The 16,424-nt window shown below is 39.0% G+C and overlaps 1 protein-coding gene across 2 annotated transcripts in view; it reads right to left on the bottom strand.

The window, feature by feature from the left end:
• Window positions 1-16,424, bottom strand: part of LOC145937886 (neuroligin-1) — a 40,408-nt gene that overhangs the window by 11,521 nt on the left and 12,463 nt on the right. The window contains exons 1-3 of one of the 2 annotated variants that reach the window (XM_083041261.1): window positions 12,411-12,999; window positions 7,491-8,947; window positions 509-655 (exon numbers count right to left, since the gene is read on the bottom strand). In XM_083041261.1, coding sequence (XP_082897387.1) covers window positions 509-655; window positions 7,491-8,262 — 919 coding nt within the window. In that variant the 5' untranslated portion in view covers window positions 8,263-8,947; window positions 12,411-12,999. Of the gene's footprint in view, window positions 1-508; window positions 656-7,490; window positions 8,948-12,410; window positions 13,000-16,424 lie in introns of those variants that run through there. The other variant, XM_083041293.1, reaches the window with a different exon arrangement.

Raw genomic sequence — 16,424 nt, 5'->3', positions numbered from 1 at the left:
TTCGCCATTGTTGCACTCTCAAGACAATTATTTCTTGGCGTAACGCGCGCCAATTTATTGAATATCGATTCAAGTGTCAACTTGTCAATCGTCGATATAGACACGTTCATCCACTTAAGAAAATAGTTGTGTCAATCTTGCGATATTTTGCGTAAACGAAAGAAATAAGATTATTAAAGTATTTAATAAAGTCATATTGTATATCCTATAATTTATTATTATTTTTTTTTTTTATTGTTATTATTACTAACGCATATTCTTCTTTTTAGATAATATAAGTTTCAATAAATAATGGATAAGAAAAAATCTAGTTTTCTGACAAAGCGACGTAGTAGCAGCAATTCTGGAGACGCCTCTGTTTTGTCTTTTCGCAAACGATCGCAATAAACGCGAACGGTTGCAAGCGATCGAATAAAATAACCGCAAACATTTGCAAGGCGTAGTTTGTGTTCTGAAACGGCGGAAGATTGAGATAGTTCGTCTCAATGAATAAGTATTGCCAGCTTACCAAGCACACCGAGACGAAAATTGATGGAGACGACAATGAGGCGTCCGTGAGCAGCTAGGGCGGTTCCGTCGAATGAATTTCCGGCACCCCAGGAATAGGAATCGCCATGAATGAGGAGGAGAGCTGGAAGCGCGTCTGCGATACTACCTGCAACACCAGAGAACATTCTACCACAACATCTGTCTACGAATATGAGTCTCGGTAAATGTACCAACATAAATATGATAAATGTAGAAAGTTTGTTCTCTGTAAAATAATAAACATATTTTATCTGACGTTAATTGCAGCTTTATGCAATTCAAATCTCTTCATCTCAGATAATAGAATATATACTAAAAAAAAAGTACAAAAGTATTCGTCGTCAAAGCGTTAAAAAATATCGCATTGTTCGAGTCGTGTAATTCATATATCGAATAAAAATCTACTCCTTTGATTCGGCGCTGTATATTTTCATTAATCACCTTAATTAATCTCGACGTCAAATATTTTACGACTTACATCACAATTCTGCGAAATTCAATCCTTTGATCTTAATATATTCTCTGTCAAACACAATAGGTCATGTGAAAATGTGCTCACGTGAAGCTAATACAACTGTAATATAATAAGTGATAATTAAACATTTCTTTAAAAAACTAGGCGCGGCCAGATAAAAATGAAGAACCTAATCATAAAATTGAAGCATCTAATCAAAGAACGGCTTTCCTACAAAATAACGCGTCTCGTAGATTAAACTTATATAGCTTTATATAGCCGTACAGCTTATGCATGAATACGATTATGAATCTGCGATATCATTATCAAATTATAGATAATTCTTTTTGATCGTATATATACCATGTTAAAAAATAGGTTACATGGAAAATCATCATTTATCACTTCATATATATCATAAAATTTAATTATAACATATATTTTTATATATTTTTGACATGAATGGCCAAGTATTATAGATCCTACTCAACAATTTTTAATATTTCATTTATATAGAAAATGTGAATTTTAGTACATACATGCAAATATGGTTGAGTGATTCAAATATTATAAATTATGGATTAGGAATTTGGCTATATTCAAATGAGAAACGTTGAATTATACATGTATAAATATTGAAAGTGAATTTTTTATAAAGTTACTCCCTCTGCATCTAGCAGATCAATATCTTTTTTTCTCTCTCTTCTCTCTCCCCCTTCACCCTTCTCTCTCTTCCTCTTTCTCTCTCTATCGATTACGATATCCGTAAGGCAACCACGATCAAAACATAATCATTTCAGGAACGAACTATCATATGCCGAGTTAAGTGATGGCAGGCGAGACACCTGTTGCGATTCCTGATAGCGCACGCTAAACGACAGATAGTTAAGTAGGTGAACGAGCAAATGACACCATCTTCGTGATTCTGCTCTGCGTGTTTTACCATTGGGAACTGGGAAAATCTACACGTCTACCTTTATCTGCCTGTCCGCGATCGTTGGATCGTATCTCGAAACATTTACGAGCGACTCGGTATTTTTATTGCTTCCTCGGTATCGACTCACTTTTGTCGTGCTCGAATCGCACTGTAAAGTTATAAATTATAGATTTTTTTACGATATTGAGTAGAGTGATATATTATTTTTTTAATCATTTACTGAACAATCTTGGATCTCTATTGCGTCGTCTCTTTTTTAATTTGTTCAGGGGAACAATACTATTTTTTCCGATGGTTACTTTAATTAAGAAAATGTACGAAAGAGTTGTGCCACATAACTGAAGCCACATATTAAATATTAAATTAAATAATTTTAATGATAAAATTGTCGATCTGACTTTCTGCGGATATACTTATTGAATAAAGAAGAATATTTTTTTCTTCTTTATTCGAGAAAATTACGACTCGTGTATAGAGTTGAAAATCTCCTTAAACTTTTATCAACGTTTATTTATTAGATTATTTTACATGCTGCACATTTTCTTGTATATTGGTCAAACTTTCAAGAAAAGTATCTGCTTTTTATTTCCATATCTTTCTCGGAACTCCAACTAGAATCGTAACAGGATTATAATCTTATATTACAAGGAAATGGTTGAAATTCTAGTTCTGCACGTACGTCGTTTCGCGTCGTTTCCCTGTCACACCAAGTCTCTACACTAACTCGGCGTATAATATGATTATATTATACATGTTGGGGAAAGGGAAGGTAAAGATACGGGAACCAATAAATTCATAAGGAAGTTAGCGGAGATTCGGAAACGGGGAAGCTTTTTGAACAATCCGACATATATTAGTACCAAAGTTTGCCCCTAATGCGAAAAGGTCGTTATCTCAAAGTCTTAACGAGAGATCGCAAAGTCGTTATCGTGAACTAACAGCAATTTGAAGACATTCCACGGCGTCTCCGATCGTGAAGTAAAAAATGGCAAGTCGCTATACGTGTGTCCGTTAATTGGCTTCTATATTACGTGAAATGTCGCAGAAAAATGATATTCTTTCCGCAGATTTCTCGATTTTTAATTTCTTTTTTTTTTTGTCACTTTCTTAAATAACTTAAAGGTCTCTATAAAAGTGCGAATTACAAGAATATGTGGAATTATATTCACCGAAGGATTCGTAAAGTCGAATAGAATTAATTAAAGTTTTTCGCGAATTTTTTTTGAGATTCTATTCTGCGCTACGCATTCATCAGAAATAACAATCGAATTTTGAGCTTGTGTTGACAAGTACAAGAGAATCGATCCACGCGCATAAACGTCGGGATACTTCTGAAGTCCTCTTCATTGTCTCTCCTCTCTAGATTAATGTCACAGCAGCCCAGAACAGGAGAACGTCGATCCGATACGAAGCCACCTCACTCCCGCGGTGCTTGCAGGTTCTCTCACGTGAATCGAATAATCGACTGCAATGCACTACGGAATTGAGGATGCAACGCATCCTTACACTTGCGTTTCTTTTCTTTTTCTCTCTCTCTCTCACTTTCTTTTCTCTAGAACATTTCTCTCTTTCTCTCTTTCCCTTTCTTTCTTTTCGTCATCGCTTTATCTTATTCCTCCAATACGTGGATGCTTCAGATCCCTTCGGTCCGCTTCATTTCTTCTCGTATGCAGCATCTACCTCGCCATTGTGCGGGTAAGGCATCCTAGTTTCTCATCATTTCCTAGATAAAAGTGCGCTTTATTCTTTCATTCTTCACAGCGACGGATTCCTCGCACGAGGCACGCGAATATGCGCAAAGACGGGGGATACTCGATCAGAGAAACGACAGGCGCGATGAATTCGCGAGCGAGACGCTCATCTCTCTCTTTCTCGCCTCTATCCCGAATATTATTTTCACCTGATCCGTATTCACCGACACTCGCGTGTGTATCGAAGGATATTGTCAGAGTGTATTATATTAAACCTACCTATATCGAATTTTCTTCCGCGAGTGATCGTATCACGAAAAATAACGATTGCATGTGCAAGCGCTGCATCGTACAATTGCTGACATAAACGAAAGATCGGCAGATACGAGACGTAAATAAATTTTACGATACGGAGAACAAAATATCCTAAACGTAAAATCTCACGTAAATACACGGCTATATTATAATTTTTATAAATAAAAAAATTAAGTGAGATTTGCTACTCTTTTTTCTACATTAATTTCTGTAAAGAAATCTGACACATTAGTATATCTATCAAACTTTAGAAACCTATATTTATGCAAGTAAGCATCACGATTTTATGTTTATTTCAATAAAAAAATACTCGCATTAAATAAACAAAATTTACAATTACGCAGCATTAATCGCTGATTAAATTATTTTTCTGTTCACGAGATAACTCTATCTTTGGATGATACAGGTGACGATATAGACGGACGATATAAATGGTAAAGCATTTAGGATGAGCTATGAGCTTTCGTCGTCGCGTTGTGTAATAACAGATGTAAGATATAACCATAAAAGTAATTTCGCGACGATGATCCAAGGAACGAAAAAGTTCTCAATCCGCCAGACAAATGCAATACCATTAAAATAAGCACGAATTCCGCATAATATACGACATATTACGCATTCCTTCTTGCGCAATCTATATCTTATTCGTATTCGCGTATGGTTCCGTATTTCATCCGAAACGAAACTCTTATTCCAGTTACATGTTTATGGTTTCATCGCTTTCAACGCCAGATCGAAATTTTTAAACGCAAACGAAATCGAAGTTTTTAAATCACACAGAATCGTCGCGCAACTCATTCATCTTAATTAATCTCGTACGATAATTTTTTTTTTTTACGGAATCAAATAAATGTTATAAATTACTTTTGTCATTCTAATTTTTTCCTCTCTCTATTAATATCCGCGATTATTATTAAATCGCATCCGATGAAAATTAAGAAGAGTTTTGTTGGTGTCTAAAATTTCGAGAAGATATTATACGCTCGCAAAATAACATTTCAATAACATGTTCCATTCACGGACGTGTCCGCTGAGGGAGCTCGAATTTTCCGTCGATGATATCCGGAAAGATCGAAACCTAAGCTGCTTACGTGCGAGTAATGTGACGGCTGCATCCCGATACGTCGCCGATGAGAGACAAGCATCGAGAGAAAAGTCGCGGAGAAAAAGCTCCCGTAAAAAGCGGCAAAAGGATTCAACGCGCGATAGCAAAGGAAGCAGAACGATGGATCGTTCTCTTTAATCCGGCTGAAACATTGGGTAGTTACGGCTTTTTATTCGACGGCATAATAACGTGCGCGGAATCTCTCGCTCTCTACGCGAAGAATCCCCGATAGAACAAAACGGAAATATCGTGGATCACGCTGGGCGTAACGCGAACTTCCGTCCCGTACGTGCGCAATCTCCGCTCAATCGCGCTTTATGAAAATAGCGGGCCTTTTTGCGCACTTTCAATTTTAATTAACCGTGTATCCGATCGATCCCACGCGAGCGCGTTTATTTTTCATTAAGATCTATATCCCTTTTATCAATATATTTTCAAAGTGTAATTTTTTTTTTCTTTTTATAGAAAAATTCTCTTCGCCCAATATCTATATTTTCCTAACTTTGAAAATTTGAATAGACATCGTTATCCCGAGATGAAGTAGTCTGCTGAGACAATAAAGTCAAATTGTTTGAAAACTGAAATAGGTCAGTTAGATCCACCGGCGCAACCAAGAATATTACGAAATTGTTCGGCAAATCCGGTCAAATCCCCGTCCAAAATTTATCACAGGATGCACTCCTCTCTCCGCTGTTGATTTCCATATCCATGATCCGTACACTGGTTCGCGTTGATGCCTCACATCTGTAGGTCTCGCTCTGTATTTGCAATCAGGAAAGCGTCTCCATCAGCCGATCGATCCGTTCTTTTGTTCACTCGCTCTCGCTCCAGCCCCGCATTAAGGGCTGCGAGAGAAAAGATGGTCCAAGGGAAGGGGGTGAGAAAAGGTAGGAGAGGGAGTAGTTTCTCCTCGCGAAGGAAACCTTGGCGTCCCGACACGACGCGAAATCGGGATCGCTAAATCGCCGCATAAAGCTATCGCGTTGCTTGATATTTTTCTCTCCCTTATTTTTCCTGATTCGATATCGATATTAAATAAAATTAGCGAAATTAGCTCTAATCAATCTACCATACCGTCAACAAGACAAATGGTTCACGAGCATTTATAATCTTCTTGCGCTCTCTTCGCGCTTTAATATTTTAGCGGTATTAAATGAATATCTGTGAAGAAGCAAGAGGATGAAAGATGTACTATGATAATTGGTTATCTCGTGATACCATGTAATATATTATTGCACATGGATCATTCATGAAGCAATCTCTAGTATCATGAGATTTTTCGAAAATTCTGTGTTTTTCATCCGCAAGAAACATAATCCAACCGATTAAGGTCAACACATCAGCACTTGAAAAGTTCATTCAAATTGCAAATGCGCGACCTGTATAAAAACATTTAAGTTTCTGCGAATGATGCGATGGGATACAAGAAAGGATAATAATTTCTACAGTTGTAAGAATTTGTTTCGCCTCGTTATTTGCTCTCCCTTCAGAATTATTAACGTCGCATATATATATATATAAGGAAAATGTAATTTCACGTCTATGGAAGGATGATAAATCGCACGCGCTCGTATGGCTAACGTAATTTCAATGGAGAAATAAAATGTCATTCGCAAAAGTGTATAAATCTAACGGACTCGTACGTATGCGTTCATCGAAAAAAATTTCGCGAACGAGACACACGTACACTTTATCGTGCGGAATTGTAACGCGAGCGATGTCATTGTCACGTGTCATAACGCACACGATGACGCTACGTTCCCGAACACTTCGATAACCAGATTATCGCGGAATGAAATTGGACCTATTCGCTCGCGATGCGCTCTCAACGAAGTTGGGCAATCTCTCTAAAATTGGACAGCACATGTTTCGTAACAGAGTATCTCGCGGAAATATCGTGAAACCCTCGCATCGAGAGAAGGTAGGTCCGAAAAGTTCGATTTATGTTCTCGCGAGGAATTTTGCGCTCGATGATCGTGCGATGCATTTTTCGATCAGAGTATCTTGCGAGAATCTTTTCGGGAGATTTCAAGAATATCTTAATTTTCAAAAATATATCAAACAGAAATTAAATTTTGTACGTAAGACCATTTTGAAATTTATCGCTATAAATTCTTCGAATCATTAAATATTTTGTTAAAAAAAAACATATTGTCGATTTAAATTTAAATTTCGTATCTTTTTTTACATGACATTTTTTAAAATCTCTGTTAATTTTTAATCAGCGATATCGAATTATGTAAAACCGTCGATAGATTGTTGTCAAATTTATAATCACAGGACATCGATACAGAATTTTAAAATTGCATTACCACCTCATCCTTCATTACTGCATTTGTGATATTCATATAAAAAAAACACCATGTTAAATAAAATTCACGTTTGACATTTCTAAAATAAAGTAAGCGATTTATTTTTTCCTAATATTATGTTTAGGGGAATAATAAATCGGCGACTTACCGTGGGGAAGTTTGGGCACGTAGAGGTTAAGATACAGGCAGTCTTCGCTCTGGTTCGTCACTACGGGTTCCATCCTCTTGAGATAGGCGCGTCTCTGCTGCGGCAGTTTCTCGTCCGGCTGCGGCGGATTTTGCGGACAGGCCGGCGGCATGGTGTCGGCGATTTTGGTACCGCGCCATGGTGTCGGGGTGACCGGGGGCATGTAACGCAGGGCGCCGAGCGGCGGAGTCGCGTACGGCACCCCGTAATAGGTCTCGACGGCGTTCGACGATCTGGCCTCGATGCCGCGCAAGACGCCGTATCGCGTCTTGACTGTTCTGGTGGAGTACTTTTGCGTGCCGGCCAAGGCCTCGGTGCCCGCCAGGCAACACTGGGCGCAGATAAGTGCGAGGAGAAGGAGGCTTTTGGCGACGGTGCCGTCGTAGTACGAGGTACCATCTTGAGAAATCTCCTTACTCGCGATATCCTTTCGTCGTCGCTTATCTCGTCTCTCGTCGAGATCGCTTCCATCTTCGTTTCTGTCTTCCGTTCGTCTCTCCCGCCTCTTCCAGCATCGTTCACCGGGAACCCGATTCGTCCGACGAGTTCCCGACCTTCCGGGAACCTTACGACACGCCGAAGGACCATCTCGTCCCTCTCGCGGAGAACACTGCTGTCGGCCGACATGTCTAACTGAAGACGGCCGGCAGTCGTCGACGAGAAGGACGGTATCGGGAGGCGAGAGGTCTTTCCTCTTCCTCTTCCTCGGCAAAGAGGAGGAGGACGTCCGCATCGCGTCACGCCGCCGCGGACTGCGCGCCCCTGCGGGCCCCGCATCTGTGGGGCCCTCCTGCCGATGGACGACCCCCTTCTTCTTCCTCTTCTTCCGCTTTCGATTTCCGCTTTCCCTGCCCGTTCGCCGCCGCCGCCGCTTTTTTGCGCCCGCTCTCCTGCACCCTTTTCCTCACCACCCTTATCCCGTCGCCGCTGTCCGTCCACTCCCACTGCTCGCGCCCTCCGTGCGACTCCCACTCCCCGTTCGCCGTCTCGAATTCAAAATAGCGACTCGGTGCTGTTATCAAGCTGCTGCTGCTGCTGCTGATGTGCTCCGAGCGGACTCTTACTTCCATTCTCAGGTGCATGCGTTGCCCGCGCTGACGCTGAGCTGCCAAGCTGGCACGCGCGTGAAAGCGATGACACTCTGATGACGATCGACCAACTCGAATCGTCGGCAGTGAATGATCCTGACGGAATCATCGGCACCCGGGGTACGATGGGTTCGATGCCACCACCCCCTCGGAGTCGCCGACTCGCGGAAGATTCTCAGCGTGAGCGTCCCCCTCGTGTTACGTCGACCACGTTCGCGAAAGGAGATTCATCCGGGGCGGAATTATTTTTTTCGATTCTCGAGTTGTTTCTTTCGTCTCGTCTTCTTCCTTTCTTATCCCTTTGCAGTTGCCGCAACACGCCGCAACATGCTGCAACAACACATAAAAGCCGCTTCGTTAACGCAGCTTCTCCGGAAACGAATTTCCGCGCGAGATTCGGCTAACTAGATGGTAGTTACGCGAGTATAATAAGTTTATAAACTTATTACATTTTCCGTCGCGCGCGCGCGTACAATTCTAAAATTTTAGGAAAACCCAATGAAATAGATGTTGCTCGAGACTCGAGAACAAATGGCGCGAAGATTACTGCTACTGTCTGCACGATGAACAGAAAAATGTATGCTCAATATAGTTCCGAGGGAACAATCGTGCGTGAAACGTATGTATTCCACCGATATATCTTCCTTACTTCTACGTCCCTTACCTCCTTATGTCCTACTACTTCATTTACTTTTGTTCATAGCGAATGATTTTTTTTATTTCATATATTTTTCTTAACATTATATATATGTTCCAATATTGTATATTTTATACAGGTATAAGTTCATTAATTTTAAAAATATTTTTATTTCACTGGCTTACGTATTTTTTATTTACATTTAATAAATAATATTCTCTGTGTATTTTTAACTTATTAATTTTTATTCAATTTTGTTCAATAAATTTTTTGTACTTTTTTTTCACACTGAGCAACAGTTTTTCATTGTAAAATAATAAAAAATAAAATTGAGTCTAAAAAATGTGTTAATATACATATATTTATATATATTTTATTATGATGAGAAGTTGATTGTGATAATGGTGAAAATTCGTTGGTATTAATCGTTTCTATTGCATATTAATATGCAAATTAATATGCATTGATCCTTTTTGTATCAAATTTTCGTAAATTCAAACTAGAAATTTATGTTTGATAAATCGAATGTTCGGTAATTAATGTACACATTACCGGAACTATAAAGAAGAATCGAGTCGCGCGACCAGTCGCCCGACAAAACCTAATTAATTGCAATGACGATCCAGTTTGATTCGAATGAGTTGCTCAAGCTGCTCGAATAACGCGAAATCCGAAATCCGATAGCATTGAACCGTGGCTAGGCGAGAATTTCCAATTTCCAAGTTGAGGTAAACTGTGCTTTCTGGTCTTTGGTACAGTCGGTTTCAGCTTCGACAACGTTTCGACCCCGGGGGAAGTAGTCTGTGTTTAAATTACCACACTGAGTTTCAGTTACACTCCTTCGTAATGTTTTTTTTTTTTTTTTTTTTTCAAAATGCGAAGCAAATTAATAGCCGACCCGTATTTTTCTTCAAAGTCGTCTCATCTATGAGGCGAAACGACGTAATAGTCTCATATTTCGGTGGGAGCGTGCAATTTATAAAATAAATCTTAAAAAACGCAAGGCGACTTTTCCTCGCTACTTTTACTTTCTTAAACTTTCGATTAATGTATCGGAGCAGGAGGAGCATTGACTTCATAATTTCTTAACAGCGATTATGATATAATTCTTTTTGCATGTAACTGCGCAAAAGTAAACGTCCAGTAAGCGTACTAAAAATGAAAATTAAGAATCTCGATAACTTCTCTGTACCTAAGTTTTCGTATCAAGTTTGAAGAAACTTGCGTTTGTTTATCAAAGATATTAATGTAAATCGCATTTTCATAATCATCATTTATGCATGTCATTCAATCTTATTTGCAAAAGAAAATTCAGAATTATGAAAGCAGGATCCACTTAAATGTAAATGGCATGTAAATGCCGCTATTTGAAAGTTCAGATACTATTTATGATTTGTATTTGCAATTTTAATTTATAAGCAAAACTTGATTAATTCAAAGCCTCTTTGACAGCAGAGTAACTCGCAAGCTGATTGTGACAATTACAAAATTCTGTCGCACACACTTTCATCGCGCGTCCGAAGGGAATGTGTCAGAGGCTACACAGAGACGAGTATCCCGAGTTGGTCCAGACTTGTCTTCTAAGTACTTCGCAGATCGGATTCCCCGGAGGTTTCCGTCGATGGAACTGCGCACTAGCTTCTCAAGTTGGAAAGAGGAGCAAACTATCGTCGGATTACGCGTTCCGATTCGACGAACGAGCGAAAACGAGACGTCGAATCATATGCTTGACAATCTCTGCCCGATGAGCGAAATTAAATTCCGGTCTCGCGTTAATTGCAGCGGGCCACACTGGATGATTAATAATTCGCCGATAGAAGTCAAATAAGTTCAAAGTTTCCGGGAAAAAATCCGTAAGGAATTATCGAGGCAGAAATGGCAGTCGGAGAGAAAGACGATTCCTCGGACGTTTCGCGAAAAAACGCCGATATATTATCACAGAAATTGCGCGAACGTCAGAGGTGACATTTTTGTACGCGGATCGACGAGAGTGCATCCTGCAAGAAATGGATGAATCAAAGAGAATTGATGGTGATCCATTTTGCAAAATTACGTAGAGCCCCCAATCATCGGAGATCAGGGATTAACTATGGGCAATCGTTCAATTTTCTCCTATCCTATATCTAATAATTTAATTGATCCGCAATATAGTTGAAAATTTAAATGGATTTGAAATATCGAAAACAAAAAGAAAGAGAAGAGAATCTAATAATTTTTAGGATAACTCCTGATTTCAAACTTTAAATGGTTTCAAAATGCATTCTTTTATAAATTTAACCTAATTTTGCCGTCGCATTTATTAATAAATAAAATTCATATATTACGTAGCATGCAAATTTCAAAGTAGTAATATTTACAAATAATTATAAAATAATAACGATAAAATTGAATATGAAATGTGTGGGAATAATTAGAATAATACTATTGTGTCATTTATATATCTATGTACTATTATGCATTATGAGAAAGTTGGTTTTGTAACTAACTATATTTTAACGTACAAAGCTTAGTTAGAGTTTGAGATATTAACGCGCAATTTCACAATAATACAGACGCGAAAGTTATTATAATTATCTACAGAAATGATTACATTGAAATAAAATATTATACTGAAAACGAATAAAATGAATATATCGTAAAATAAAGTGAATACTTCTAATATTGCAAGTAAATAATTAATATTTAACAGAACATTTATTTATATTTAATAGAAAGATTTCTTTGATATTATTGCGATATTTAATAAAATAGTTTATAAATTCTCTGGAAAAGTGCTAAGAGAATTTTTTTATATGATTTATTTTTACTTTGTAACATTACTCGTTTTCGAAATTTTCTTTCATAATTATTATTAAATTAACTCTTTCTATAGAAAAAAAGTGTATAAGCGACAGGCTCATATTGATCGAAAAAGACACACGGATTTGTCTAAATCTCCCATCATCGACGATATTTCTCGACACCATATGTTTTAAGTTTGACGAATATTCATTGTCAGTAAACTATCGCAGAATCTCGATGTCTATAGAAAAGCAGACTCAATGCAAGTTATTAATTAAATAATATGCTTGTCTGTCCTGAGATACGAGTTTAGTCTTCATCATTAAACATTGCACCCCCGCATTCGCAGAAAAAAAAAATACGTGATTGACGCACCGTGAGCTAACATCCAACTCCTTATCTAGCGTCGTCTTCTCGTATCACATAGTCCATCCCGGGATTTATTCTCTCGGTCAAATAACTTCCGTATCAGTATCCATGTAATTTCGATTCCCTACCGCTCCGACACCACACGCACCAGCACGAAGCGCTTCGATCCATTCGATGCGTCTCGCATCACGAGTTAAGAGTCCGAGATAACGTTGAAGGAGAGATGACGCGATGCGGTCCAGACCGTTCGGAGCGGCTTATCAAGCGGGGGCGATAACGGATGTTTACCAGTCTTTTCGGATCGACATCCCGCCCGAAAACACCTTCTCTCTCTGCCAGCTGTTGAATCGCACTGACAAGGGGGACAACGTCGTGTCACGCTAAACGTCGGTCTACATATGCGAGGACCGAAAGTACGGAAACGAAGGTACCAAACCGAGGAAATCCAAACCGGAAGGACGACAAACCCCCAGACCCACGACCCGCACCCTCCGTGTGCGCGATCGACTGTCTGTCCCGGGCTTTACTGACGCGCCGAGGGCCAGCAGCCGTGCGACCTCCGCGGAGGTGGCGGTGCTGGTGCTACTGCTCTTGCCGCTGGTGGTGGTTGATGGTGGTTGTAGTAGTGGCGATGATAGTGATGGTGGTGGTGCTGGTGGAGGTGGAGAATGGTCCGGCACTCGAGGAAGCCGGGACAGCCACGGCGCCGACGCCTGGTTTGATACCGACCAGCGGCCCGGTCGATAACGCCACGGCAACCCCCGGGTCGTTCCGGCTTTTCCTCTCCCTCCCTCTCTCTCTCTCTCTCCTTCTTTCTCTAGCCGCCCTCTTCTCTCTATTCTCCACCACCGCCGAGTCGGGGTCTTCCATCCTGCTTCTTCCCCGCGCAGCATCTTTTCTCCGACCGTCGCCGCCGCCGGCTCGTGCTCCACATCCTCGCGGCCGACGCCGCCGCTGCGCCTTCGGCACCCACAGCATCTCTCTACACCCTCGCATCTCACACACGCTATCCCTCGCTCTTGCCTATCCTCTCTCGCATACGAGGACGAGAACAGAGCGCAAGAGGGTTGTCAAGAGAGAGGAAGGGTTGCCCTCCCGGTGTGCGGAGGGATTCTCGCTCCTCCTCCCTCCTTTTATCTCTCGCTTTCCATTCCTCCACGGCGAAGCTGCCGGAGGCAGACATCACCCACGCGACTCGCCTCGCGAAATAAGCGACTGACGCTTGTGCGGCTGCGTTTCCGCCGGAGTGGTATCGTCGATCGCCCAGCTAATTCCTCGAGCTCCCCGTATGTGCAGTCAAATGAACCTGTCGACTCTTTGAAGCGCACAGATTCTCTGTGCGCGCACAAAAATAGTTGATGACTAATACTGCATAGAGTATCCCTTGTGAAATAATTGAAAGGAGAATCTTTTTTTTCTTCCTTTTATATAGAATTCTTTTACATATATATTCATTTATAAAGTGATATAAATTATTATTGTGCAATTTTATGTTGGTTCAACAGAATATGTTTTTTTTCGCACCACCCTGTGTCTCAGAGTTAATACTCGAATGTTCATTTCAGTCGCATCGATATTTTTTTCACGTATCATGTCTTTCTTCCCTTCAAAGTATTTTCATCCTGTATCAAGCATTGTCTCTATTTTTTTCGTAAACTTTTAATTAATATCAGTAATGTAGATATTAATAAGGCGCGAAAAAAGATCAAGTTTCTCATTAAAATGTCGTCCTTCTAATCTGCTTAAGAAAATGCAAGTTCGTAATGTAACATTATATGAATCACTCTACTAAGTTAACACCTGGAACTCTTTCTTACTCTTAGTGCTCTCGATCATTTTGAAACTTAAATGGTTCTACCTCCTAAGAAATTGAGCGCCATGCTCCAAAAAGTATAAATGGGCGAACCATTAGCGAACGAAACACTCGCATGTCGTGACCATATGGCCACGCTAAATATTAACAGAGTTCATATTTATTAAAACAGTTGATAATTGAATTTATACATTTGAATAATCGAACTGACGTCTTCATTTAACAAGATCCGAATCAGCTGAAAAACATCAGAACATTTCATATCTCAATGACTGCAATATTATAAATTTATTAAAGTATATTCATCATGTATAAATTCAATTATCTTACTTTATCTTTATGATTCTATAAATCGAAAATTTCTAAGTTCTGAAATTTAAAAATACATTATAAATGTATCGCATAAAGTGCGATATATATATTAAAATTTTATTTTTATCGATTATTCGCTTTATCTAATAGCTAATTTTAAAATCATCTTAAAACAACACTGCTCTTGAATATATATTTTGAATAATAAATATTTAATTTAAATAATATTACAAGGAACGAAACAATATATAACAATTGATGAAAGCAGACCTAAATAAGCGAATTCATTCAGTTTTGATTCGTTAAGGAGAAAAATTAAAACTTTTATATTTTATGCTAAATATTGTCAAATATTTTAAACTATATGTCAATTTCACGGCGTTTATTCTACTGACTTCCGCTCGTATGACAAAATACCCGTACGTTGTTCCGCTATTACATATAATTCACTCGTCGATCGATCGCGACGGAAGGTCCTTTATCGTCCCGATGTGAGCTACCAAGTGTACCGCGCGTAAAGATCACAAATTCGCGAAAAATTCAAATTGCCGCGACGGACATCGAAGCTAAAACTTGCACGAGAGCGTGCCCGTAAATTGCCTCGTTATCGTCGCCATCGCCATTATTTACGACCCTTAACGAGGGAAACCTCATACTCTCCACGGCCGTCAGACTCGCTTACACGAGGCCACTTCCGCTATTCTCCGGTTCTTCCGCTTCTTCACGCTTTCTATACTTTATCCCCTTCTATACTTCCTCTCTTCTCTTTCTTTCTCTCTTTCTCTCCAACATTCGCTCATCATTTACTTGTCTCTCGATTGAAACATCACTCCGATTAATTAAAACTAACCAAGCCGAGAATATATCAATTCAACCAACTCGTTAAACTGCAGGCTGCGTTCCTGTCCGCGCAAAACCGTCACTTGGGTCGCGATCCGTTAGAAGCGACAACATTGACAAAGTTTGAAAATATTCCCAACCAGCATCGACAAAGTTTAGAAATTACCGTTTTTATATGAATACCGCTTCAAATTCTGCGAGCAAAATCTTGGTGAAGTGACTACGGTATTAATCGTTGAAAGCTAATTAAAGAGTACTACAAAAATTATTGAAGAGCAAATCGATAGATTGTGTGCGCTATACGATACATTTAATTAATGTACATAAAAAAGTCGCAGTTGTTGCATTAATGAATGTAAAATACGCGCAATACAAGTGTAATTGAATAAAATCGAGAGGCGGAATTATTTTCGTCCAATTCACGAATTCAGGGCGTATTGAACAAATTGTAGTATTTTAGTATATTTATATGTATATATATTTATATATGATTTATAAAAAGATCGGACAGTGACAGAAAATGAATAGCGAAATTTACGAAAGCCTTTCCTTACGTCGTATTAAACGTATATATATGCACTGGTGGATCCTGGGAGGGGAGGGGGGGGGGGTTAAAATAAATAAAGAAAAACAAACATTAAAGAGCAATCGACGTCAGGATCCGCTAGTGTATATATATATAAGTATAAGATACACTGTAAATTATACTCATTACGCATTCAAGGAGTTAAGTATAGATTAAGTCAGACATAGGACGAAATAATGAGATAATTTCATTGCACGAAAATAATTAGGTGAAATTCTTTATATCTATATAATATATATATAATATATACAGATTACAAAGAATTTCGCCTAATTATTTTCGTGCAATGAAATTATCTCATCATTTCGTCGTATGTCTGACTTAATCTATACTTAACTCCTTGAATGCGTAATGAGTATAATTTACAGTGTATCTTATACATACATATTGTATATATATATTATATATATATAAAGAATTTTGCCTAATTATTTTCGTGCATGAAATTATCATCATTTCATCCTATGTC

This window comes from Prenolepis imparis, unplaced genomic scaffold, assembly GCF_030444845.1.
Source record: "Prenolepis imparis isolate NDT839.2.m4 unplaced genomic scaffold, iyPreImpa1.0 SCAF_1, whole genome shotgun sequence".
NCBI lineage: Eukaryota > Metazoa > Arthropoda > Insecta > Hymenoptera > Formicidae > Prenolepis > Prenolepis imparis.
This window is presented reverse-complemented; position numbering and strand designations above follow the sequence as displayed.